The sequence below is a fragment of the Salvia miltiorrhiza genome, chromosome 3 (genome assembly GCF_028751815.1).
Source record: "Salvia miltiorrhiza cultivar Shanhuang (shh) chromosome 3, IMPLAD_Smil_shh, whole genome shotgun sequence".
Classification (NCBI taxonomy): domain Eukaryota; kingdom Viridiplantae; phylum Streptophyta; class Magnoliopsida; order Lamiales; family Lamiaceae; genus Salvia; species Salvia miltiorrhiza.
In genome coordinates, this window is record NC_080389.1 from 5,449,690 (window position 1) to 5,477,590 (window position 27,901).

At 38.2% G+C, this 27,901-nt stretch overlaps 2 protein-coding genes across 3 annotated transcripts; both read left to right on the plus strand.

Moving 5' to 3' along the window:
• The first annotated feature begins 3,355 nt into the window (after nucleotides 1-3,355).
• LOC131018188 (uncharacterized) lies at nucleotides 3,356-4,057 on the plus strand. The gene is made up of 2 exons (XM_057946911.1): nucleotides 3,356-3,364; nucleotides 3,449-4,057. Exons 1-2 carry the CDS (start codon nucleotides 3,356-3,358, stop codon nucleotides 4,055-4,057), a joined length of 618 nt encoding a protein of 205 aa, XP_057802894.1.
• A 16,837-nt stretch (nucleotides 4,058-20,894) lies between these two features.
• Nucleotides 20,895-27,741, plus strand: LOC131017176 (putative disease resistance RPP13-like protein 2). 2 transcript variants are annotated; one of them, XM_057945909.1, is made up of 3 exons: nucleotides 20,895-21,093; nucleotides 24,820-25,632; nucleotides 25,791-27,741. In XM_057945909.1, the coding sequence occupies exons 2-3, from the start codon at nucleotides 24,843-24,845 to the stop codon at nucleotides 25,853-25,855; spliced, it is 855 nt and encodes a 284-aa protein (XP_057801892.1). In that variant the 5' UTR covers nucleotides 20,895-21,093; nucleotides 24,820-24,842; the 3' UTR covers nucleotides 25,856-27,741. The 2 variants fall into 2 exon arrangements, with proteins under 2 accessions (XP_057801892.1, XP_057801891.1); XM_057945908.1 differs by having other exon boundaries at nucleotides 24,820-27,741.
• The last annotated feature ends 160 nt before the right edge of the window (nucleotides 27,742-27,901 follow it).

The following is a 27,901-nucleotide window of genomic DNA, read 5'->3' on the forward strand; positions in this document are numbered from 1 at the left end:
TTAGAAAATCAGTTTTTGAAAAAAAAAAAAAAAATTTTTTTGGGGGGGGGGGTGGGGGTGGGGGGTGGGTGGGGTGGGGGGGCAGGGGGCAGGGGCAGGGGTGGGATGGCGAAACTACCAGATTTATTAAAATGAAATGCATTTTTTGTATAATTTAATGCATTTTTATGTGAAAACTTTATGCATTTTTGTTTGATTTTATATGCATGTGAAACATGCATATTTTTGGGGGGTGGTAATGGGGAGGGTTGGGGGGTGCTGTGGGCTGGATTGGGGGGGTGGTATGGGGTGGGGTGGTGAAAATACCAAAACTGGAAAAATTAAATGCATTTTTCTGTTCAAAGTTATGCATTTCATGTGAAAACTTTATGCATCTTTGTGTGAAACTATATGCATCTAAAATATATCTATTTTGAGAAAATCTAAAAAAAATATATTTTTTTTAATTATTAAATCCGAAAATTACATTCCAATTTTACCCCTCCAGATTTTGCCTTGGAATCCTTGCCACGTGTCACCATCTTGATGCGCCACATGTCATAAATGTGTGGTCAAGATTTGGATCTAGGGATCTATTATAAGCATTGGGATCTATATGATCTCATTCCTATATATATATATATATATATATATATATATATATACTTGTTTAGAGAAGGAGCCGCCATTTCTCCAATATCTATTACTCCCTTCGTCCCACTCCAATAGGCTCAGTTTCCTTTTTGGGTTGTCCCACTCCAATAGGCTCAGTTTCCTTTTTAGGTAAAAAATTGTACTTAATTGGTGTGGACTACACCACTTTACTACAACTTTCCTACTAAAAAGTAAGTTTTCTTAATCTTCGTGCCCAAATGAAGTGAGCCTATTGGAGTGGGACGGAGGGAGTACTACTTTGCTTTAATTTACATAGTTTGACTTTTAAGAATTAGTTTAATCATTAGCTTAGTTTAGTTGATTTTGAAGGAGAGCACTTTTCGAGACTTGAGGATTAATTGGGAGAATTGAAAGTTGACTTTAGCATTGAAGTGCAGATTCAAGTTTCATCATTCAACATTGGAATTTGATTTTGTTATTTTACTTCTTAGTTTAATTCTTTTATTTTCGTATTTTGCTTATTCTATGATTGCTTTTATTTGTTTAATTGTTCTTAGTTTAATTATGAGTGGCTAAACTTTTAATTCGGCGAGAATAATAAAGCACTAATTTATTAATCTGTGAGACCTAATTGGTTTTAAAATTGGTTCCTATTGATTTCGATTTATTCATAGGGTTTAAAGATAATTTCGATTTTATTTAAGCCTGATCAACTTAGATTAAATTGGATTACAGTCAATTGGTTCCCTCAATCCGTAATTGTTGGAATATGGCTGATTAGTGATAAAGCTACCGTGTTCGTAGTATGAATAAATTGGTAGGTTAATTATTACTAGCGTATCTAGGATAATTGATCTAAACTGGGTTTCTTCTTCTTATTGCTATTAGAATATTAAATCTATGACTGGCGTATCCAGCTAGGTTATATTTTAATAAGGGAATAGGCAGGACTAGCGTATCCAGCCGCCTATCGACACAGTAAGTAGGAATTGGGGTATGTCAGTACGTATCACGGTATCCTATAACTAGTTGGTTGATAGGGATTAATTAATCTTTGCGTCGATGATCAGAGCTTTGAATTAGTGTGGATTTATTCGAGCCGAGTTACCTTTTATTAATTAATTTCTAGATTGTTATTTGAGTTATTTGATTACTTAGTTATAATTAATTTTCTCAAAATTAGGGCGTGCTGGCATCACCAAAATTTTAGATTTTAGGGAATTGAATGATTTACCTACTCTCTGTGGGATCGACCCTGCTTGTCATTATACTAATTAGTTTTGATAATTCTGCAGGAATTATTTGGTGGAAAACGACGTCCACCAATTATTGATTAATTCTTACCATTCCTCACACATTTTTCTAGTGGATATATATAGGGATGAGATCCTGTAGTATCCACTCCCCTCATAGTATATAGGTCCAAATTTGGACCAGACAATGGGGGCACGTGGCGTGCTAGGAGCACGCCACATGGCAGCAGCCTCCCAAATGCTTCCACGGTAAAATGGTCATTTCGATTTTTTTTTTATTTTTAATTTTTTTTTATACCGAAAATCCATTTTTTTACGCGGTCGTCGTCAAAATTATGCATATGATTGTACACCAATATGCATAAAGGTAAACCCAAATATGCATGGGAAAGTATTAGTATGCAAACTATCTGATGTCTCTTGCTGTCGAAAAATACTATGCATATTTGTGTGTAATGTTATGCATACTAGTACGCCCTCCAGTGCGATGCATAGGCCACAATATATTTATTTATTTTTAAATTTAAACTATGTAAAAATATTATTATTTATGATTTAAATTAATTAATAACAAAAAAATATGTTAATTAAAATATTAGAATTCGATTTAAAATAGTTTATAGTAATAATTTTATCAACTTAATGAGTAGGAGTATAACATTAAATTTAATGAATATTTTTGTATAATAATAATAACAACATGGGGTGAATAAGGATAGATAGAGAAATGAAATAATATAGAAAAAGAAAGAGGAGAGAGAAAAATAATCACTTTATAATTTTAAATTATACTATTAACTTATTTATTTCAAATGGATATTTGATACTCCCTCCGTCCCAGAAGCATGACCCAATTTTTTTCGGCACGGAAATTAAGAAATTGGTATTTTGTGTGTTAAGTGTGGTAGATGAAAAAGTAAAAATGTGAATAAAGGGTAAATTTTTTGTCATTTTTAGAAACAAGTCAAGCTTCGTGGGACAAATATTATTCCTCCATTTTGGTGTGATAATATTATCCCTCATTGAAGTGAAAATAAGGAAGGAAAAATGGTGTTTGTGTAAAATGTGGGATAAGAAAGCAAAAATTTAAAGGCATAAATTTTTGTTATCCCTCCATTTAGAGGGATAAAAAGCAAACACACCCTTAAAGAGCTACTTATCAAACTAATACAACAGGTAGTAGTAGAAGATCCTCAGAATCTCCATACATCTTCCCTATTGGAGGATATGGACAACCGAAGTCTCCGAGATATGCTTTATAAACGATATTTTATAGTTTTCGACGACGTACAATGCGCTTGAAGTCTTTCTTGAACATTCTTCCAGAGGGTTGTATGTATATATGATCCTGTTTCTGCTTATGATCTAGTCGTGTTGAGCTAACTTAATTTTAACATATAACCGGCCGGTTCAAAAAATTAAGTTTTTGTAATTAAATTTTGAAGTCTCAAAAATAAATTCCAAATATTATTAGAGTCCAATGGTTTTCTTATTGAAAAAATACATGAATGAATCAAGTAATCTAGCAATTTAAATTTCCTGACTCAATAATTAACCTTCTGACTGTTACTTTTCGTATTGTTTTTCCGAGATTATTTCAGCTTTGTGCTACAAAGGATGGGTCAATTGGTGAGTCGGGTAGATGGGTTGAAGGGAAGTGGGAGTGGGAGTTCAAATGGAGAAGGGAACCGTTCGAGAGGGAGAGGGGGGCGATTTCTGCCTTGACTGATTTTATCTCTGTTACTGCTCCTTGTACAGGTAAAGCGGATGGGTGGAATTGGAAGGCATCCAAGGATGGTGAATACTCAACAAAATCAGCATATATCACCATTGCGGCAGCTAGAAACGAGCCACCCTCTTCAATTGTTCCAACCGAGCTGCTGGAAAGTGTTCTGAAAACGCCATCTCCTCACAAGGCGAGAGTTAATGCTTGGCGATGTTTGAGAAAAAGGTTAGCAACTTGTGATAACTTAGTTAAGAGGCATGTCGCGATGACAGTCGAGGAACTCTTATGCAACTGCTGCGTGTCCAGAGAAGAAACGACGGATCATCTTTTTGTTCTTTGCCCGAATGTTGAAAAAATATGGGATGAAATCCAGAAATGGATCAGCACTCATGCTGCGCGGCCTCAGAATATTGTCCAGCATTTTAACTGGTTCACTCATATTGGAAGAGATAAGAAAAGTGGAAAGTTGCTAAAGATGATATAGGTGTGCACAGTGTGGCTACTTTGGAAGCGACGTAACGAGAGTAGATTCGAAGGGAAGGTGTGGGATGTTCAGAATTTGGTCGTGGAGATCAAAGGCAGAATTTGGAGCTAGAATAGAAACTATAGAATAGTTGCTTCTGATCTGAGTTTTGATTCCTGGTGTTCAAGTTCTTTTTCGTTTTCTTCATGTTTAAACCTTTAGGTACCTCTGGTACCTGTGAGGTTGGCCCATTTCTCATTTACCCCCATTTTCTTTTCTTTTGTCTGGGCCAACTTTAGGGCCCAGAACCGAGCCTAATCCCTAACCCTAGCCCATTTCCCTCTCTGATATACCCCACCAGCCCCACTCTCTCTCTCATTTCACTCAGCGCCGCTTCCCTTACCCTAATTCTCTCTCTCCCCGACTCCTCACCTCCTCCACCTTCCCACCGCCCTTTTGCCTTGGTTTCTCCATCGCCTTCAATGGCGATTCTCCCTCCCGTTGCTGCTGCTCTCCTTTATATCCCTGATGCTCTCTCATATGGGGATAACTGTATTATCAAAAGTGTGAGAGGCTCTGCTATTCCTTTCAGATAGTGGTTACTTCTTTGATAATACAGGATTCCCTGTGTGGGTGTTGGTATCACCGGGCTTTCCTGTTCACCGGAGCCCTGTTTGGTGGTTACCTGAGAAGATCTGAGCCATCGGAGACCTGTTTCTGGCTCCTGCTGTTGGTGGCTCTGCTGATCTGAGATCTGAGAAGCTGCTCCTCAATCCATCTCTTGGCCTTGATCATCCTGCTGCCGGAAGGGTTGCTGAGTACAAGGGGAAAATCTGAGCCCCACCATGTCCCGAGGACATATTTTCCCCTCTCTCTGAACTCTCTCCTCCTTTTCTTTTCTTTACTGAACTTGTGCCTCTTTACTCTCTTTCTTTCTCCCTTGTGCAGATCAGAATAGAAGGAACAAGGAGAAGCTGTGAAAGAGGAGATAGAAGAAGAAGAAGGAGCAGAGAAGTGAAGTGAAGACCTGAAGCTTCGAAGAAGATAGAAGAAGAAGATCAAGTGCTTGAGCACGAGTGAGGAAGACAGGAGATTCGGAAAACAAGAGGTGTAATCCTGGCTAGGCGAAGATACCCAACAGTGGTATCAGAGCCACGGTGACCTAGCCAGGGCACCCTCCGAACACATCTTACTCACCCCGCCGCTCTTTGGCTGCGCCGATTCACTCCCGACGAGCAAGGATAGGGGTAAGTCCAGTTCTTCCTCCTGAAGAGTTTGGCTCTGGTAAATCGGCTGAAACCCTAGCTCATAGATCTAGGCTTGGTTCAAGGTGCTGCTTTTCTTTTCTTTGTTGGTGTCTTGCGTTGCTGTTTTCTTTGTGCTTCCGCTTAATCCGGCTGACCCTTGGTATTCCAAACCAAGTCCGGACCTTACTGCTACGGTCCAGTTCGTCTGGATTCTCCTTTAAAGGAGTCTCCTCGTGCGAGTATCCTGGATAGCTTTAAGAAAAGGGTCTGTCAAGATTGGCTGTGTGACTTGTGTGTTTTCTGCTGATCTGCGAAGTTCTGTTTGTTCTCTGTGTTTTCTCTTTTTGAGGTTGTCCTCTGTGGTGTTCTTGACTTAGAAAAGTCATCTGGAACCTCTAGGGTGACCAGTGTGACCCTTGCTCTACAGATAAATCTGTGCTGAGATCTGGGCTCTCTACTGCTCTGTAACCCTAAGTGGCTTCTCCAGGTCTGTATTGACCTGCACTTTGGTTCTCTGTGTTCTTGTCCTTTGTGCTTGCCTGCTTGTCTCATCTGCATTAATCATGAACAACATGCATATTGTGCCATTCAATGGCAGAGATGATTAATTTTCAGGACTGGAAAATCAAGATAGAATGCATTTTGGTTAAAGAAAAGGTTAAAAGGGGCTATAACCACTAAAGATTTGTGGGATAACTTGAATGCTATATATGCTGCACCATCTGAAGTGTCAACTTGGTCTTTGCAAAATCAGTTCATGTCTTTTCAAATGGACTCTTCAAAAGATGTTGATACCAACATGGAAAATTTCAATAAACTGCTCCATGATTTAAAGCTTGCTGGAGATGACTCCATTGAAAAGTATGCTCCCCATATTCTTTTAAACTCCATACCTGAGCCTTTTGTTGAAGTAAAATCTGCTTTGAAATATGGAGGTGCTAAAGTCACTTGTGATATGATCATTAATGGGCTTAAGTCTAAGGAAAGTGAGCTTAAAATGGCTAAGTCAAAACCTATGCATGGTGAGATCTTGTATGTCAACAAAAATCAACCCCAGAGTTTCAATAGGGCAGAACTTTGAAAACCCTAAGGACACTAGATCTGATAACCAGAAAGGTGAGAATAGGGGTCAAAGTCAGAACCAAAACAATGACCAAAAACCTAGGAAAGTTTGCTGGAATTGTGGGAAACCTGGACATTTTATAAATAGATGCAAGCTCCCTAAGAAGAAAAGGCAATTTGTCCCTGAAGAGTCTAATCAGAATGCCAACAATGTGTATGAGGATGATTGTGTGTACATGATGCATGATTATGATTTTCAGTTCATCAGTTACTCAAATGCTATTTCAAAAACTATGAGTTCCAGTGAATGGCTCATTGATTCTGGCTGCACTTTTCATGTCACTCATTTTGAGCATATGTTTCATAATCTTCAACCTGTTAAATTAGGACATGTGGCCTTAGCTGATGGGCAGAACTGTGAGATCATGGGGAAGGGTGATGTATGTTTAAAATTTGAAAATGGAAAGTGTCTCACTTTAACTGAAGTCAGATTTGTTCCCAACTTGAAGTTCAGTTTGTTGTCTGTGTCTCAAATTGCTGATAACATGATAATTGGATCTGTTGATCACTTGAGTTTTCAATTCAAGAAGGATTCTGTGCCTTACTTTTCTGCACTTAGAAAGGGTAACCTCTATGTTGTGCATGCTAAGTCTGTGCCTTTACATGCTGCAAATGTGGTTCATGATGATAAGTCTGCACTTTGGCATGCTAGACTAGGTCACATAAGTAACAAAGGCATGGAGATTTTGAAAAAGGCTGATTCTTTTGGAAATGACAAGATTTCTGACATCACTTTTTGTGAACCTTGCATTTTGGGAAAACATCATAAGACTGCATTCCCTGCATCTGTTCCTTATCCTAGAAAGCATGTTAGCACTGAAATTCTTGAGTATTTGCATGCTGATGTCTGGGGCCCTGCAAAGGTGCCAACTCATGGTGGAACTATGTATTTCTTGTCTGTGATTGATGATTTCTCCAGAAAAACTTGGGTGTTCCTCATGAAAAATAAGTCTGATGTGTTTGAAAAACTGTCTAAATGGGTTGTTCAGATTCAAAACCAAACTAGAAAAAGGATTAAATGCATTAGAACTGACAATGGTCTTGAGTTTTGTAATCATGCCATGGATAATTGGTGCTCTGAATCTGGTATCATTAGGCATAAGTCAGTCCCTTACACTCCACAGCAAAATGGAGTGGTTGAAAGAATGAATAGAACTCTCCTTGAGAGAGTTAGGAGTCTCCTTGTTGCCTCTGGTCTGTCCAAACACTTTTGGGGTGAAGCACTCATGACATCTGTCTATCTGATTAATAGGTCTCCATCTGTGCCTTTACTTGGTAAATTGCCTGAGTCTGTGTTCTGGAACAAACCTATTTGCATGAAAAACTTGAGAGTTTTTGGCTGTGCTGCTTATGTGCATCAAAATCCTGACAAGCTTGAGCCTAGAGCTAAGAAATGCATCTTCCTTGGGTATCCTGAAGGAGTTAAAGGATATAGGCTGTGGGATAAATCTGTGCCTGGTTTTAAAACTTGTATTAGCAGAGATGTCTCTTTCAATGAGTTGAGTTTCCCATGCTTACTGGAATCCTCACATTCTGCTGCTCCAAGTGAGGTGGAGAACTTGAATACTTTTGATCATGCAAGATATGAATTTATGTTCACTCCTGTGATTCCTTTTGAGGTGGAAGCTCAACCAAACACTGAACCCCCTCATGTCCCTGACCCTGTTGTTCAGCCTGAACCTGTTGTGAATGAACATGTTGTGCCTGAACCTGCCCAAAATGATGTGCATGTGAATGAAAACCTGGATAATTATTTGCTTGCAAAAGATAGGGAAATGAGACATGTGAAGAAGCCTGCTAGATTTGATGACTATAGTCTGTCCATGTATGCTTTTAATGTGTTTAATAATGTGGATCATACTGAACCTTGCTCTTATTCTGAGGCTGTCAATTCAGAAGAATCTGATAAGTGGTTAACTGCTATGGAATCTGAAATGAACTCTTTGCATGGCAACAATACTTGGATTTTGGTTTCTAAACCTGCTGACTGCTCTATTGTTGAATGCAAATGGTTGTTTAAGATTAAAAATGAGGTGGACCATGTCAGGTACAAAGCTAGGCTTGTTGCTAAAGGTTTTACTCAAAAAGAGGGCATTGATTACAATGAAATATTTGCTCATGTTGTGAAATTTACTACTGTCCGCATCATGCTTGCTCTCTGTGCTCATTTCAACTGGGAATTGAAACAAATGGATGTCACTACTGCCTTCTTGCATGGTGAACTTGAAAATGATATCTATATGAAGCAGCCTGAGGGTTTTATTGATAAGAACTTTCCTGACCATGTGTGTCTTCTCAAAAAGTCTTTATATGGTTTAAAACAGTCTCCAAGACAATGGAATTTGAAATTTGACCAATGCATGAAAAGTTTGAACTTTGTTAGGAGCAGCTTTGATCATTGCTTGTATCATTTGAGTGGTGAGTCTCCTGTATTCATGCTTTTATATGTTGATGATATGCTCATTCTTGGTCCTTGTTTGAAAACCATACAGCATGTTCAGAAATGTTTATGTGATATGTTTGACATGATAGATTTAGGAGATGCCAAGAAAATCCTAAGCATGAGTATAGAAAGAAATAGGGAGAATTGTACTCTTTTGTTGCATCAATCTGACTATGTGAAGCAAGTTCTGCATAAGTTCAACATGTTTAATTGCAATCCTGTTAATGTGCCTCTTGGGTCCCATTTTGAGTTAAGCAAGAAACAATGCCCCACCTCTGATTCTGATCTTGAAGAAATGAGAAACATCCATTATGCTAATGCTATAGGCTCTGTTATGTACTTGATGATTAGCACTAGGCCTGATATTGCTTATGATGTTTCTTGTTTGAGTAGATACATGTCAAATCCTGGTCTCCCTCACTGGGAAGCTATGAAATGGCTCTTTAGATATCTGAAATTCACTATGGATCATGGTCTACTCTTCTCTAAGTCAGGAAATGGTGTGAAATGTGTTGGTTATGTGGATTCCAATTATGCTAATGACAGGGATAATAGGAAGTCTACTACTTCTTATGTGTTTACTTTATGTGATGCATGCATAAGTTGGAAGTCTCAGTTACAAGGCATTGTGGCCTTATCTACTATTGAATCTGAGTACATTGCAGTTACTGAAGCTGTAAAGGAGGCTATTTGGTTAAGTGGTGTGCTCTCTGAGATTAAGTTTATTGATGATAAACCTGTGCTTTTCTCTGATAGTCAATCTGCTATACAGTTGTGCAAAAATCCTGTCTTCCATGATAGAACAAAACACATTGATGTTAGGTATCACTTTATCAGAGATGTTGTGGAAAAGGGTGATGTGATTCTGAATAAGATTCCCTCTGAATTCAATCCTGCAGATATGGGCACTAAGTGTCTACCAGTTGCAAAGCTGGAATCTTGCAAGGGGACCTTGAACATTGGTCCTGGGTGATTTTCAGCTCTTGTGTTTGGCAAGTTCAGCCTTTGTGGCTGCTTGTTCTTTCTTGTTTTCTTCTTGTGTGCTGTCTGTTGTGTCTGCTTCTGTTCTCTGCTTGTCTCTCTTTTGCTTTCTCTTTGTTCTGTTTGTGTATGCTTGCCTTGTTTTTGCTCTGGTCTCTTGTGTGTCTGCTCTGTCCTTGTTGTTTGCCTCTTGTTTTGTTTGTCTTTGCTGTTTGTGTCTTGTGTGGTGTTGCTTTCTTGTTGTTTGAGTCTTGTTGTGTCTTCAATGATAACCTGATGGTTTGAGAAATGGTGATTTCCCCTGGGTTGGTCTCTAGTGTAGAGATTGAATTAAATATGCATAATATTTCTCTCACCCTCTCTTGTCTTGACTTTGTGGCAGATAAGGGTCAAAATGAGGGCTGTGATGACAACTCCAACTCAATGGCTGGCCCTTCCATGGTGACTAAATGATCAATGTGCCAAAGGTGGATATGTGAGGTTGGCCCATTTCTTATTTACCCCCATTTTCTTTTCTTTTGTCTGGGCCAACTTTAGGGCCCAGAACCGAGCCCAATCCCTAACCCTAGCCCATTTCCCTATCTGATATACCCCACCAGCCCCACTCTCTCTCTCACTTCACTCAGCGCCGCTTCCATTACCCTAATTCTCTCTCTTCCCGACTCCTCACCTCTTCCACCTTCCCACCGCCTTCAATGGCGATTCTCCCTCCCGTTGTTGCTGCTCTCCTTTATATCCCTGATGCTCTCTCATATGGGGATAACTGTATTATCAAAAGTGTGAGAGGCTCTGCTATTCCTTTCAGATAGTGGTTACTTCTTTGATAATACAGGATTCCCTGTGTGGGTGTTGGTATCACCGGGCTTTCCTGTTCACCGGAGCCCTGTTTGGTGGTTACCTGAGAAGATCTGAGCCATCGGAGACCTGTTTCTAGCTCCTGCTGTTGGTGGCTCTGCTGATCTGAGATCTGAGAAGCTGCTCCTCAATCCATCTCTTGGCCTTGATCATCCTGCTGCCGGAAGGGTTGCTGAGTACAAGGGAAAAATCTGAGCCCCACCGTGTCCCGAGGACACCTTTTCCCCTCTCTCTGAACTCTCTCCTCCTTTTCTTTTCTTTACTGAACTTGTGCCTCTTTACTCTCTTTCTTTCTCCCTTGTGCAGATCAGAATAGAAGGAATGAGGAGAAGCTGTGGAAGAGGAGATAGAAGAAGAAGAAGGAGCAGAGAAGTGAAGTGAAGACCTGAAGCTTTGAAGAAGATAGAAGAAGAAGATCAAGTGCTTGAGCACGAGTGAGGAAGACTGGAGGTTCGGAAAACAAGAGGTGTAATCCTGGCTAGGCGAAGATACCCAACAGTACCGTTTCTTGCTTTTAAACAAAGTTTTCTTTGACCGAAAAAAAAAGTAAATGCAGCCTTAAAGAATAATTATTAAACGCAAGAATGCATGTGGGGTGAAAGTGGAAGTTGACATTCATTAATCATTCAACAGCCTTAACAGTATTTAAATATCTTTCAAACTTGTTTTTTATCCCTACAAAATTTTATGCATGAAACAATAAGTCAACACTGAAAGATATTATGGACTAGATTAGGATATATTTGATATATTCTAATAACACTTAATTAATTGGGAACTAGTTGGACTATTGGACCTATTAATTGGAGTAGGATTGACTTCCTTAGTAAGACAACTCTTTGGCTTATAAGAGAAGCCAACTCTTTGGCTTACAAGGTAAGCTAATACTTTTGGCTTATAAGTATGAGTCTTGGTCTTACAAAGAAAGGGCTTTTGCTTGCAAAACACAAAGAGAGCACTATAGCTTCAATCGAAGATTTCCTAGCTGTCGACGATTGAATCGTGCACTTGGAATCGTTCCTGCATCGAATCGACATACACGTGGATACCTTAGTAGTGGATTCACGGCAAGAATCGAGACGCACGCTAACCACACAACGAGTAAGTTATTCATTTCGTTGTGTGCCTATCTCTACACATGATGCATTTGTAAATCTAGATCTAATCCTTGAATGTATATTCCGCTGCGTATCATTAGATGATGTCAAGGATAACCAACAGTGGTATCAGAGCCCGGGGCTCGATTTACAATTGCTATTGTGTTCTAATTGTTTATGGGTTAAGAATTTTGATTTTAGAAATCTGTTTACGAAAGTTGTATTGAGATCTTGTTGCTGGACAACGTATTCTGAAAATTTTAAAACTTGGTTTTGGAAAATTGTTAAGTCTTACAATCTGAAGTTGGTTCGAATCGCCGGACGACCGAACCGCCGCCGGAGGCTGATGACACAGAGACAATGGCAGGTGATTCGGGGCTCGCCGGTGTGCAGCGCCCGACCACCTGCCGGCAGCTGCGTCATGGCTGCAAGCCGATGTGCCGCTGCATCTGTGGCAGCCCTCCATCTCGGGCTTGGAGTCCGACGGTGGAAGGCGACGGCGAGGTGGTGAGACGGGTTGGCGCGCACCGGCGCGCGACGGAAGGACGATTGCCGGTGGAGTTCTCGCGAGGCGGAGCTGCTCTGCCGCGGCGAGAACTCCTCTGCTTCCTCCTGTAAAGACATCTCTCCTCGACGCTAGCTTGGACGCCAACGCATCGACGACCGGTGGGAAACCGTCCGGCGAGATCGCGGGATGTAGTCGGCGTCGTGGCTTCGAGCAGCGGCGGCGTGGCTCCAGGTCTCCGGGCGTGGCGACGGGAAGAAGAAAGCAGCAGCGGCTGCTGTTGTAAAACAGATCCAAACCCTATGTGGGTTTTGGGCCGCGGGTCCTTGGGCCTTGAGCTGGGCTTATGCTTCCTTTGCTGGACTACTCCTGATGGGCTGCGAAAATTATTTAATGAAAGGGGCTGGGCCTTTATTTCATTCAAATGGTCCAGTTGGGCTGTAACATAAAAAAAAAATCTTTTATTAATTTAGAATTAATAATCCCCCAATTTCAGAATTAATTTATTAATTGGATTAATAAATTTAAATTATTGTTATTAATTTTGAATTAATAATAATAGAAATAAATTTATATTAATTTAGAATTAATATAAATTGATTAACCCATTTTTAATTAGAGAATAAAATATTAATTTGATTAATTATTTTATTCGTAGAGATTTTATGTCTTTATGTGATAAGCATGCTATTTGATTTTATGCTTATTATTTAACTATAGTAGTTAAAGACCGCATTTATCTTGGGTAGGCGGCGCCCAGTATATGTAGTCCGCTTTGCTATGTATGGGTAGGCGGCGCTCAATATGTGTGGTCCGCATTTTATATGCCTGGGTAGGCGGCACCCAGTAATTGTTTTGCTATTTAATATTGGATATTAAATATAAGCAATTAGTATCACATACTAAAATCCCCATTAAATATAAGTCTTTGTGTAAGCACAAAACACGTCGTCCATCATAATTGTTTGAGTACCTAACCTTTTCGTCCAAGGGTATTTACATAAAATTGTATGCTCTAAATCGACAAGGCCAAGACTCATTCATAGGTTGGCACCGTGTGATGGGGTTGACTTGCTTAAATTATTTTGGAACGCAAAGCGACCTAGAATAATTTAAGGACGCAGATTAATTGGATTAATCAACCAAGAATTGCAAAATTGTTGTTGCAATTGGCTTAGAGGCCTACTAAGTAATATTATTGTAGTCATCAGCAAAGCAGAGGCTGCATAATATTGACTTGGATCTTGGACCACTAAGATTTATATGGATTATAAATCCGTATTTTACGTTGGGGGCGTAAGATATGTTAAAATTAGTGGGAGCTAATCAATACGATAGCCCATTGTTTGATTAGTGATACAATGTGATCATAGTTTATTCTTTCTAATTTGCTTTTCTTTATTTATTGATCAGATAATATGTCGAATTTGTCACTGAAATGTTTGATGGAAAAAAACAAGTTGACTGGGTCAAACTTCACGGATTGGCTCCGTTGCTTGCGTCTGGTCTTAAGGCTAGAGAAGATTGAGTATGTCTTGGACAACCCAATCACTGTCATTCCTGACAAGCAGTCTGCTGAGTATGCATCATTTGATGAAGCTGCTCACAAGAAGCATGTCGAGGATGCAACATCGGCACAATGTGTGATGTTGTCCTCTATGACTACGGAGTTACAGAGGCAACACGAACACATGTTCCCTTATGATATGTTGAAACACTTGAAGAGTTTGTATGCTTCAGAAGCTCAGACTATGGAGTATGAGATACTCCGAGATCTCTTTAAGTGTAAGCTTCATGATGGGGGTCAGGTTTCTGATCATGTACTGAAGATGATCGGGTTGATTGAGAGGTTGGCATCGATTGGAACGATGCTTCCCGCTATTGTCTCTGTCAATCTGATTCTGCAGTCTTTGCCTGCCTCATTTGAAAACTTCATTGTGAACTTCAATATGAACGGCACGAAGGCAAGCCTGCCTGAGCTTCATAACATGTTGAAGACCTATGAGTCTTCCACCTCTAAAGGCAAATCTGTGCTCATGGTGAGCTCTACTGCCACGTCTTCCAAAAGGAAGTACAAGCAGAAGAAGGCATTTGATGCTGGTTTGAAGCCTAAAGGTGGAGGGGCTCAGAAAAGGCCGAAGTTGCCAAAGGATGAATGCCTATTTTGTCATGAAAATGGGCACTGGAAGAGAGACTGCCCGAAATACAAGGCACAAGGTGCATCGGGTTTGAGCTCGGGTATGTTTGTCATTGAGATAAACATGTCTATTGATAATTCACAATCTTGGGTATTAGATACAGCTTGTGGCTCACACATTTGCAATAATGTGCAGGGCCTAAGTGAAACCAAGAAAGTGATGCCTGGGGAAGTCGATCTACGCGTGGGAAATGGAGCAAGAGTTGCTGCTGAACGCGTGGGGACTTATAGATTAGATCTTCCTTCGGGAAATAGACTTGTTTTAAGTAATTGTTACTCCGTTCCTTCTATTTCTAAGAATATTATTTCCATTCCGATGTTAGACATTGAAGGTTTTTCCTTCCATTTTGGAAACAGTCGATGCTCGTTTTCCCTTAATGGATTGTTTTATGGAAGTGCCTCTCTTTTGAATGGTTTATATTATCTTGAATGTGAAAGGAGTATTCTCAATGTACAAAACAAACGACCTAAACTGAGTAATGCGAATAATACTACCTATCTTTGGCATTGTAGACTTGGTCATATCAACGAGAACAGGATAGCAAGATTGAGAAAGTTAGACTATCTCAAATCATTTGACCTTGAGTCATATGGTGCTTGTGAATCCTGTCTCAAAGGTAAGATGACTAAGAAACCTTTTTCTGGGAAAGGGTTACGATCCAAAGACTTGATAGGATTGATTCACACAGATGTGTGTGGACCGTTCCCAACAGAAGCAAGAGGTGGATATTCGTACTTCATAACTTTTACTGATGATTTTTCGAGGTATGGATATGTGTATCTCATGAAGCATAAATCTGAGGCCTTTGAGAAATTTAAGGAGTTCAAGTTAGAAGTCGAGAAACAACTTGGCAAAAGTATAAAGGCTCTTCGATCAGATCGAGGAGGAGAATACTTAAGCCATGAGTTTCTTGATTACTTAAAATCACATGGAATTCGGTCAGACTGGACTCCTCCGGGGACACCTCAAATGAATGGGGTATCCGAAAGGAGGAATCGAACTTTATTAGATATGGTTCGATCCATGATGAGTTTTGCAAGTCTCCCTTTATTCCTTTGGGATCATGCCTTACAGACCGCTGTTTATATTCTGAATAGAGTTCCTTCTAAATCAGTTGAGAAAACACCATATGAACTATGGTGTGGCAAAAAGGTAAGTCTTAACCATATGCGGACCTGGGGATGTCCTGCTTTTGTTAAGAAAATGATGACTGATAAGTTGGAATCTAAAAGTGAGAAATGTTATTTTGTGGGATATCCTAAGGAAACAATTGGATATTATTTCTACGTTCCCGGTGATCACAAGGTGATTGTTTCTCGGAATGTGACGTCTCTTTAAGACACCTTTGTCTCTAAGGAACAAGGTCACAATACAAGAGAACTTGAAGAGGAAGTCTATACGACTCAACCTGAAGGTTTTGTATCCAAAGAAAGGCCGAATGCAGTATGTAGGCTAAAGAAGTCCATTTATGGACTTAAGCAAGCTTCTAGGAGTTGGAATATTTGCTTTGACAGAGCTATCAAATCGTTTGATTTTGTCAGAAGCAAAGAGGATCCATGTGTTTATAGTAAACGCAAAGATGGGAATATTGTCTACCTTATCATATATGTTGATGACATTTTGATTATGGGTAGTGATCGTTCCATGATGCAATCTGTGAAAGATTGGTTGGCTAGCTCCTTCATGATGAAGGACTTGGGTGATGCTTCCTATATCCTTGGGATAAAGATCTATCGGGATAGACCTAATAGATTGTTATGATTATCACAATCCACCTACATAGACAAATTGCTAAAGCGTTTCTCAATGGAAAATTCTAAGAAATGATTTCTTCCTATGGGACATGGTATAATCTTGTCTAAGAAGGGTTGCCCTTCTAGTGACCAAGAGATTGAATACATGAAAAAGATCCCATATGCTTCTGCTATAGGATCGATAATGTATGCCATGACATCTACTAGGCCAGATGTGGCATATGCGCTTAGCATGACAGGCAGATTTTAGCAAAATCCCGATGAGGTACATTGGAGAACAGTCAAGACTATTCTAAAGTACCTTAGAAGGACTAAAGAATACTTCTTAGTCTATGGTGGACAGCCAGAGTTATCAGTTACTGGGTATACTGATGCTAGCTTCCAAACAGACCATGATGACTATAAGTCACAGTCTGGCTATGTCTTCATCCTCAATGGTGGAGCAGTTAGTTGGAATAGTTCCAAACAAAGCACTACTGCCGACTCCACCACCGAAGCCGAGTATATTGCTGCATCTGAAGCTGCTAAGGAGGCTGTGGCTCTGTTAGAATTCGTGAAAGAACTGGGTGTCATTCCAAGCACCAATTGTGCAATACCGTTGTATTGTGACAACACTGGTGCAGTTGCGCAAGCAAAGGAATCAAGACCCACGAATAGAAACAAGCACATTCCCCGGAGATATCATCTAATCAGAGAAATAATTGAAAGAGGCGATGTGAAATTAGAAAGAGTACCCACTGATGATAACTTAGCCGATCCTTTCACCAAGCCGTTGTGTATAGCAAAACACAACAAGCATTTTGAGAACTTGGGTGTTAGACATGTTGGAAGTTGGCTTTAATTTAGTGGGAGTTTTGGTTTGAATGTCTTAGAAACAATTTGAATTGAGACATCCTTACCTGATCACATTTATATATGTTATTTGATTTCATGGGCTAGTGCATTTATTAGAATATTTGGTTTTATTGTTTGACTTTATTCTTTTATTTGTTCCCTTGAATTATCACTACTATGAATGATGTGAGACATTAATGGTTTGAGTGTAATTCTAAAGATGCCCTAACCAATGGTCATCAAGAATGGGATATTGATGACATGCAATAGGTTAGCATATGGTCTGCATCATATTCTTAGAGAATGTAGTTGATCTCACAACTACGAGTAATTTGATTCTCGTGATGGACACATGGATATTTTGGAGAGTATTGGTATACCCTGCTATTAAATCATTTGTTCTAGTGTCTATGATTTAATAGTGTATGGAGTATGTAATAGTCCTTTGACTTGAGGTCAATACTCATTTTGTTTGTTGAGTGGTGTGCTTTGACCAAGTACAATGCTTGCACTCCATCAAAGGGGTAGATACGGCTTGTGTTGGGTACATCATGAGGCAAATGGAAATGGTAGTTGAACCAAGAATAGGATTCATTCCTCGATTTGAATTTCGAGAGAACACTTCAAAATTCTCTATATTATTTGACCGTTAGTCATTGGCCAATGCAAAGATATATTCCATTAGAATAATTGAATATGATCGGAAGGGTCATTTAATAAAGATGAGATAAAATGATTGAGCTATTGGGATAGACACATGGCAGATCTTAGGCTCAATCGAGTGGTTCGTGAATGAAGGGATATTGCATAAACTTCATATAAAGGTTTGTTTACAGAATCCACGTAAACGTTCTTCATATATCGAGTTCGCTACACAACGCAGTCTAGGAGTTTTGTGTAGACTTTAATTTGATTATCGTCGATAATGGAGGCCTAAAGGGTCACACTTTATGTGTATTGTTGATTCGCTCAAGGGTGCAAGGATAGTGCTTGGTGTTTAATCTAATGCTAGTCCAAGTGGGAGATTGAAAGATATTATGGACTAGATTAGGATATATTTGATATATTCTAATAACACTTAATTAATTGGGAACTAGTTGGACTATTGGACCTATTAATTGGAGTATGATTGACTTCCTTAGCAAGACAACTCTTTGGCTTATAAGAGAAGCCAACTCTTTGGCTTACAAGGTAAGCTAATACTTTTGGCTTATAAGTATGAGTCTTGGTCTTACAAAGAAAGGGCTTTTGCTTGCAAAACACAAAGAGAGCACTATAGCTTCAATCGGAGATTTCCTAGCTGTCGACGATTGAATCGTGCACTTGGAATCGTTCCTGCATCGAATCGACATACACGTGGATACCTTAGTAGTGGATTCACGGCAAGAATCAAGACGCACGCTAACCACACAACGAGTAAGTTATTCCTTTCGTTGTGTGCCTATCTCTACACATGATGCATTTGTAAATCTAGATCTAATCCTTGAATGTATATTCCGCTGCGTATCATTAGATGATGTCAAGGATAACCAACAAACACTTCAGCTGGCTTGATGTAAGCTGCTGATCATATTATTTTATTAGTGGTTGTTAAATATGCACATTATTTGGCTTCTTCAACTGGACAATTCAAAATCCCTTATTCTACTCAAACGAAATTCAAAATTCACAGTAAACACCGCCGGATTCTGCAGCGCCGCACATTAGTTGATCCGTCACCGGCAGTATGTTATCTTAACTCAGGTTTACTGAATCCAATACAAATTTACAATTCTTGCTTATTTGCTATTGTCAAAATGGAATCAAAATTAGTTGTATCAATTGAAAATCTCATCAGATAAGAAGAAGTTTATGAGTCTATCCCAGTGTGATTGCGCGATTACTCTAGCAGCTCTCCGCTGAATTTTTCTGTTTGTGTTTGTGTTGAACTGTTTAATTGTGTTTGTTTCGAAGGATGAATAATCCTTTCCCATTATCTAATGATTGGAGGGGAAACGTGTTATCAATTGGGTTATTTTCAAACTGTTCAGTTTGTGTTTGGGCATTTGGAGTCAGAAGGTTTTTTAGGACAATAACTTAGGTTGATTTGGAAATTAGGACAATAACTTTTGGACTTGTAAAAATAGGACACTAATTAATAAGCATTGCACCCGCGCAGGACATTTATGGGCCAATTATTGAATTTTTGGACTTTTTTGTACGGACCAAGCACATGACAACCTGCACAGAGGGGTTGATTATGTGGCAAGCACGTCATTTTTACGGCTCCAGATAGAATGTCATGAGTTTGGTCCATGCGGGAAAGTCTGAAAATTCAATAATTGGCCGAGAAATGTCCTACAGGTGCAACATTTATTAATTAGTGTCCTATTTTTATAAGTCCGAAAGCTATTGTCCTGATTTTCAAATCAACCTAAATTATTGTCTTAAAAAACTTTCTGACTCGGGCATTTGAAACTCAATTTTTTTTTCGATTTTTCAATTAATTGTATGCCTAAGTTGTTCTTTTTCCCGTATGAAAAATGGAGTATATAATATGCAACATTCTTGTTTTATAGAGTTTAATTTCAATTTTAGTTTATGACTTTCCAATTTCAATCTACTAATCAAAACACACGCTGGCGAAGTTGAGGAAAAAGGAGAACCGAGTAGGAAAGATGAGAAGAATCACAACAAGTTAATTTTATTCTACTTAGATTTGATCGTTTTAAAATTCACATGATTATGATGTTCTTAAATAGAGTCAGATTTCTGAAGTGAATTAGTATTTATCTTGAATCAAAAAATTTAAATAAAGCAAATCGTTAATAATAATAATAATAATAATAATAATAATAATAATAATAATAATAATAATAATTCATTGTCCCACATGGATTAATAAGAAATTTTTATTTTATTTTCCTGTAATTCTATATTTATTTTCTTTAATAATATACAAATGCTTTTATTTTATTACTTTGTAAATAATAATTCTCTCAACATGGAAATTTTCAAATCCAAACATATAAATTTTCTATAAATAACAAAATTTTCTTTATTTCTTTTTCTTTTTATTTTTATGTTTCTTTTTTCCTAAAAATATGCATTTTAGTTAATAATAAAATATTTAATTTATTTATCAAATTAAAGATCATGACAAGTAATTTGATACCTAATAAAATAAATTAGATTTAAAATGAAAAAATTATACAAGTTAGAAGTTTCGGAATAGAATATTCTTCTCTCTCCTCTCTCTTATTTTACACAATATAACTTTAATGCATTTAAAAATATTATATATACATGCAATTATTTGATTTATGAAATTTTATTCTCTTAGGACTCGGTGAAAGAAAAATCAGGATAATTGTTCAAATAATATATGGTTTGATATTATACTCCTTCGTCCACAAAAAAACTTTTTAAGAGAGACTGACACGGGTTTTATGAAAAAAAAATTGTTGAGTATATTGAGAGTGGAGAAAAAGTTGTTGAGTGTATTGGGAATAGTGAAAAAAAATATTTTATTTTTTTTACTTAAAAATATATTAAAAAACTCAAAAATTGGGAGGTGGCTTCAGCCCCGGATCCGCCAGTGGCTGCATCTTCTTGCCTTCTTTTCATATAAGGCGTGTATTTTGATTGTCTTAGCTATAAAAAGGTTAAATATTCTCCATTCTAAACAAAAGAATTTTTGGCACCATGAAATAATTAAATGACAACTTGTTTTTTTTAATCTTGTTTGTGGCACCAAGAAATAATTAAATGCCAACTTGTTTTTTACAATCTTGTTTTTGGCACCAAGAAATTAAGCAGGATGTGGGGGGTGAACGTGGAAACATGCACGCTGCGGCAAATAAGGAATTTATAATAATTGAAAGATTTCAACTGTATGTCTAAGCCACCAAGTCCTTTTATCTTTTCTTTTGTAACAGAAGTTTTGGAATCCTATATCAAAAAAAGCAAGCAAAAGCTCAGGAAAAGCGAGGATTGATTCGGAAAGTAGATCAAGACGAGTAAGAAGAAGATTCACAAAAAGGTATACTCCATATGTTTCTTTTTCTTTTAATTCATAAAATTTAATTATTTGAAATCTTTCACTTCAGGAAATTTTTATAAACCCAGAATCATTTGGATGCCTGAATAAATTGATATTCTTGTTAGATATTTCCGAAGAGACAATATATAGATTTGGTGTTCATGGACCATGGTTTATGATTTTATTAGATTTTATTTGTTATTATAATTTTGATATAGGGAATTATATTCTCTTTTATGTTCCAATTTACTGCATATATGCATGTGAAAATTAGTATATTTTGAGTCATATTGTTTGATATTTGCAATGGGATCTTTATCTATTTTTTTAGTGTGTGTCCCATTTTTACTTTTTTAATTTTTCTAGTATATTTTTTTATTCAATTTTACTTTTTTTGTGTTATAGTATAATTTTACTAGTTTAATTAGAATTAATTGTACCCGACTGGGACATGTTACTTTTTAATAATTAATTTTAATTATTAGAATAAATTATTTGATTATTAAGACTGATTATTAATTTAAATATGTGAAGACTAGTTTAAAAGAGTCTAGCTAGTTGCGGTGTTGTATTCTCGTTTGCATGCGGTGTAGTTTTATCACCATTGTGTGGTGTTAAGGTCTCGCCTGCGTGCAGGTTGCATTTAGTATTTTCTCCGTTCACAAAAACATATCATAATTTGTTATTTATATCCGTCTACAAAAGTATGTCCTAATGTTTTTTAGCAAATAATATACTGGCTAACTATTGCCCTTAAGATTCCCATATATATAACACATAATATTGTCATTTATGGACACAACATATTTTAATTTGTGGGATCCTTTTTCTCATTAACCTTCTCCACTTTTTTTAATTTGTGCAGCTCTTTTTCACTTACTAAATACATAAATAAATTTTCTTAAAATTCGTACCAACCTTTCCTAGGACTTGTTTTCGTTGATAAAAGGAGTAATATTCACTACAACAAAAGAATTCACTTGGTAGCTATTATGTGTGTCATAAAAATTAGTGACATTTGATGGTGTAGTTAATCACTAATAGCATAAACGATCCCCTGCCCATCGTGGGCAAGCATAACATGCCCACCATTGATGTGACAATTTTAATTGGAGAAGATAATTTTAATTAGAGTAAGATGTGTTGATTCTCTTTTTTAATTAAAATTGTCACATCAGTGGTGTGTATGTTATGCTTGCCCACGGTGGGTAGGTGATCGATTATGTCACTAATAGTTACACTTTCAAATGTCACTAATTTTTATGACACGAATATTAGATATCAAGCCTCATGTCATTAATAGAAACTTTTGTTGTAGTGACTCTTGCTTAAAAAATAGTAATGTGTGTATTAGCCTCGTAGTAGAGTGGTTTATATGGTCAAAGGTCACATAATTTTTAGATTTAATACTAGGGTTAAGGTGTAGATAGGCCCATGTAGTATAGGCCCCTATAGCGTATTGCTCTCTATATATACTCACTGTGTGTGCAAATAGGCCCCCAAAGTCCGAAAAATCGATCAATTAAGCTCATTTGACTAACCGTTGTTAGTCAAACGCTAGTCAAATTTTTTTTTTTACCCCCAATTTCTTTCTTCTTCCAATTTCTACCCCCAATTCCAATTCAACCACCGCCGACATTTCCCTCGGCGCCACCGGTCTTCCTGTGGCGACGAGGCCGCCGGTCACCTCTCCCTCAATCCGCCGCCGCCACCGAAGTCCTCTGCGGCGTTTGCCTCCACCCCTGCGACGATTCCGACAAGTAGCCACTCGATCCGCAGTGGCAATGCTCGTTGGAGCATCTCGCCAGTGATCTCGATTCCGACAGGCTCTCTACTGCGCTCCGATCGAACTCTCGTCAACCGAGAACAACATAATCTACTTTCTCCGGCGACCGGGAATCACATTAGAGAACCAAAACGGAGAAACAGAACAGGACTCCGTTGGTGGCCGTGGATATGCGAGGAGGCGGCGCCGAAGGAGGCATTCGCCGCGAGATGTAAGGGTAGACCGATCGTGGAAACGAGAGAGGCGGAGGGTGTTTCTGCACGTCCGATTTGCGTAGGCAGGAGGCGCAGACGCCGACGCCGACGCCGACACTGAGGTCGGCGGCGTGCTTCTTGAACCTCGGTGGTGGCGACGGCGATGGCGACGCCGAATTGAGGGAAAGGTGATCGGCGGTGGCGAGGTAGATGTCGGCGGTGGTTGAATTGGAATTGAGGGTAGAAATTAGAAGAAAAAAGAAATTGGGGGTAAAAAGAAAATTTAACTAACGTTTGACTAACAGCAGTTAGTCAAACGGGCTTAATTAACCGATTTTTCGGACTTTGAGGGCCTATTTGCACACACAGTGAGTATGAGGAGCAATACGCTATAGGGGCCTATATTACAGAGGTTTATCTGCACCTTAACTCTTAATACTATTATTTTTACAAAAACAAAAACAAGTGAAGAACTCCTCTTTAAGAATTAATGATAGTAGAATATTATATTGTCCAAGCCACCAAATGTAGAAGGACCTCATGGATCCATATAGTCATCACTATGTAAAGATGAAATTAATTTCGTAAGATTTTTGGTCTCTTCCTTGTTATATCTAGTCTAGTGTAAAGTTCTTTTCAAATTTGTTATGACTTGAAATGTATTACATTCTACCCTTCAAATCAAAGGATTATTGGAAGATCAAGAAGAGCTAATTTCATGAGAAGGGAGGATTGAATCAGAAAGTCGAAGATAACAAGAGAAATTACAAAAGGGTAATTTTTTTTTTGATAAATTACATAAATAAATAAAGAAATTTAAAGATCCACCACTTCAAGGTCTTGAGCATTAACCTCTCACCGCTAGGCCAACACACGCACACCAAAAGGGTAATTTTTTCATTCTTTGTAGATTAGTTTAAGGGTGCGTTTATTTTGATGGATAAATTTATCATTGGAATAGGAAGGATAACAAAAATTTATGTCTTTAAATGTCTTCTTTCGTTTCCAACATTGGACACAAAAGAGAAGTTCATCATTTTTCCTTCCTTATTTTCACTTCAAGGATGGATAATATTATTATACCAAAAATGGAAGAATAATATTATTCATCCTTGGTCCCAAGGGACACCAAGCGGTGCTGACTCATGTATGCGAACAGTGAGGTCCAGGGTTCAAATTCCACCACTCCACCTTCCCCAAATCAAAAAAATTATTCTCCCTCCGCCCCAATCGAAATGTCTTATTTTCCTTTTTGGGCTGTCCCAAACGAAATGTCCCGTTTCCTTTTTGGGTAATACACTCTCTCTCTATACTTAATATTTAAATAATTTCCACCAATCCACTTTATCTACTTTATACACATTTCTTAATCTCCGTGCCGAAAAGAAATAGGACATTTCGTTTGGAACGGAGGGAGTAGTATATATTATCCATCCTTGAAGTGAAAATAAAAAAGAAAAAATTGTGAATTTTTCTTTTGTGTCAAATGTTGGAAAAACAAAATGAGACTTTTGATGGCATAAATTTTTGTTATCTCTCATTTCCAATGATAAATTTATCCATCAAAGTAAACGCAGCCTAATTTTAGAATTCACGTGTTTATAATGTTTTCGATTAAATCAAAAATTAAATTCACATGATTATGATGTTCTAGTGTCAGGTTCTTGAAATCTTTCACTTGAGTAAATTCTATTCAATCCAACATCATTTTTTCCTAGCTGTTAATGCTGTTAAATTGGGTATTAGGGCAGTTTGGTTGAAGCACAAACATGTCGGAGGCCCTCCTCTTGTCGGTGATACAGGAGCTGGACGATTATCTAGAGAACAATCCCCCCAGAGGAAAAGAACATTTATATCAGATATGGGCTAATCGGGAAATGGAAAGAGTAATTAAAGAGATGAGAGAGATTGTGGATATTGTGAGGGATAAGAAATTGGAAGAGGGGAGAATCCTCAATTTTTTTTTATCTGACCTCATTTACATGGCTAACTATATTCTCTTCCTTTCCAAATATAACCGTTATATTTACTATAAGTCCATCCTTAGTTGGATTGGAGAGATCAAGAAGCAGATGCTGAAACTGGGAGATGATGAGTCCAACATGAGATCATCAGAAAATGTTGATGATGATGTAGATGTTGTGGGCTTCAAGGAAGAAGTGGAAATGCTGATTCATACAAGGATTATTGGGAAAGCATTAGAAAGTAAGAAATCTATGTTCAAGACTGTTGTTATCAAAGGGATGTCTGGTAGTGGAAAGACAACTCTTGCGAGAGAGATATACAACCATCCAACCGTCAAGAAGCACTTCGAGCGCCGCGCTTGGGTATCTAATTCTACTCACATCACTCTTAAAGAACTATTTATCAAACTAATACAACAGGTAAAAGATTATCCTAAGAATCGTTATACATCTACGTCATTGGAGAATATGAGCACCCAGAGGCTCCAAGGTATGGTTTGCCAACTCCTGCAAGGAAAGCGATATTTGATAGTTCTCGATGACGTGCCCAAACAAATGCACTTGAAGTCATTCTTGAATGCTCTTCCAAAAGAAAGTATGTATATATGATCATCTTTCCACTTATGATCTAGTCGTGTTGCGCTAACTTAGATTTTAACTTAAGCGCTGCTTCAAAATTTTAAGTTTTAGGGTGCGTTTACTATGGCTGAATCCTTCTGATTGTTCCTTTTTGTATTGTTCTTATGTAAGCAGTCCAGGCAAGTAGATGCTTGTTCACAAGTCACATGAGGCATATATATGGACATAGATGTACGTGATGAAGATGTTCATGAGATGAAACCTTTGGATTCTAATAAGAGCTGGCAGTTGTTTTTGAAAACAATAAACCATGGCAATAAATTGACGGGTGACCACAAATTCCCAATGAACTTGGAGCATATGGGAAAACAGATGTTGAGAAAATGTGGCGGTCTGCCATTAGCTATAAAAGAGGTGGGAAAGCAGTTAGCAGAAAAGAAAGTCTCAGGAGGGAGTGAATGGGAACAACTTCTTGAATCAGTTGATTTTGGTTCAACATTGAAGTTATTGGAACCATTTTATCAAAAATTGGATCCCCAATTGGAGTCATGTTTCCTGTATATGTCCTTGTTTAAGGAAAGTACAACTTTGAGGGCGGGAAGGTTGAGAGAGATTTGGCATGCAGCAGGAGTGGTTTCAAGATCTAACTATGAACCATATATAAATGGTTTAATCGATGAATCTTTTATCGAAGTCGGGGACAAGGGCACGGAGTATCACATGAATCCTCTGCTACACATGCTATCCATCCTAAAAGCAGAGGAGAAACTAGGTTTTGAGATCCTAAGGAAAAATGGAAATAATCGACCATCTGAGAGTCCTCGTCATCATCGTGTTATCATTTGTAGCAGAGACAAGTTCAACTACTCCACAGATCAAGATAAACATCTTGTTTCCCTCTTCTTCCATGGAGGTGGCTACATCGACACTAGTTCGTCTTATTGGAAGAGCTTTGAACTGCTTAAGATACTTGACTTGGAAGATTTTGGGTTGAAGATTTTACCGGAGAGTATCGACAAATTGATGGAATTAAGATACTTGGGGTCTAGAAATAATTACATAAAAGAGCTTCCATAGTCGTTGGGGTGCTTGAAAAAGCTTGAGGTTCTTGACGTAGCTCAAAACTTTATGGTGGCGGTGCCAGATATTATATGGGAAATGTGTAGCCTTCGCCACATCTACATGTCTGATGTGATTTGCCGAAAGCCTTTGAAGATAGACGCGCTACAGTTCCTAGAGACCTTAACCTATGTCTCGATTGATAACTGGAAATATGAGCTATCGGGCTTAAAAATGTTGACTCTTCTTAAGAAATTGGGCATAGAGGAATTGGATGGAAACTCAGATGCACGCAAGCTTTTTGTGTCATTGGCTGAATTAAAAGATCTTAGCCACCTGATCTTAAGAGGGTATCGTTTCCGAAGCATGCCTTGTTTGGATGAGCTTGGTAGTCTACACAGTCTCAAAACACTTAAATTGGATGGACTCCTTGGCAGGCTTCCAACAAGTTTCCCTCCAAATATAGAATCATTGACGTTGGTTAATAGCTGTCTTGATGAAGACCCCATGCCACTACTAGCCACGAAGTTACCCAAGCTAGAGTACCTGAAATTGCGGAATGCATACACTGGTCAACAAATGGTGATCTTGAACAAGAGCTTCCCTCATCTCAAAGTCATGTGCATCGAAGAGTTGTGGAATCTGAGGAATGTACAATGTGGAGAACGTGCAATCTTTCGGCTCAAGAAATTGGAAATCCATGATTGTCCATATCTGGATACCCTCCCAAATTCGTTGTTTCTATCTCTGAAGAAGTTAATGATGGTGACAACCAAAAGCATTGCAACAAAGATCAGGAATTCAGAGTACTTAATCTCTAAAATAGCGATTGTGAACATCAATACATGAGCTAGCAGAGTTGTTTGCATTATTGTTACGTACGTTTTCCCTGTTGGCGTTAATATGGATAGTTTCTAGCTACATTATCTTCCTTGATTTCCTCCTCGCTGGTTGTGTATTTGTTGGGATATATTGCTCAAGTTACGGCAGACAATATTATTCTTGTCTCTTAGATTTCTAAGAGTTTGCAGTATTTCTATGTTTACAGTTGAAAATGGTGTTTTTCTTGAATTTCATGGTGATCATTGTGTTGTTACTTAGTGCTCGTTTGGTTTAATTAGAGGACTGGAAAGGGAATTGAATCAAATAAATGAGTGGAATGGTAAAAACTTCCTCTGTCCATGAAAAAACTAACTACTTTTTCATTTTGAGGCGTCCACAAAAAA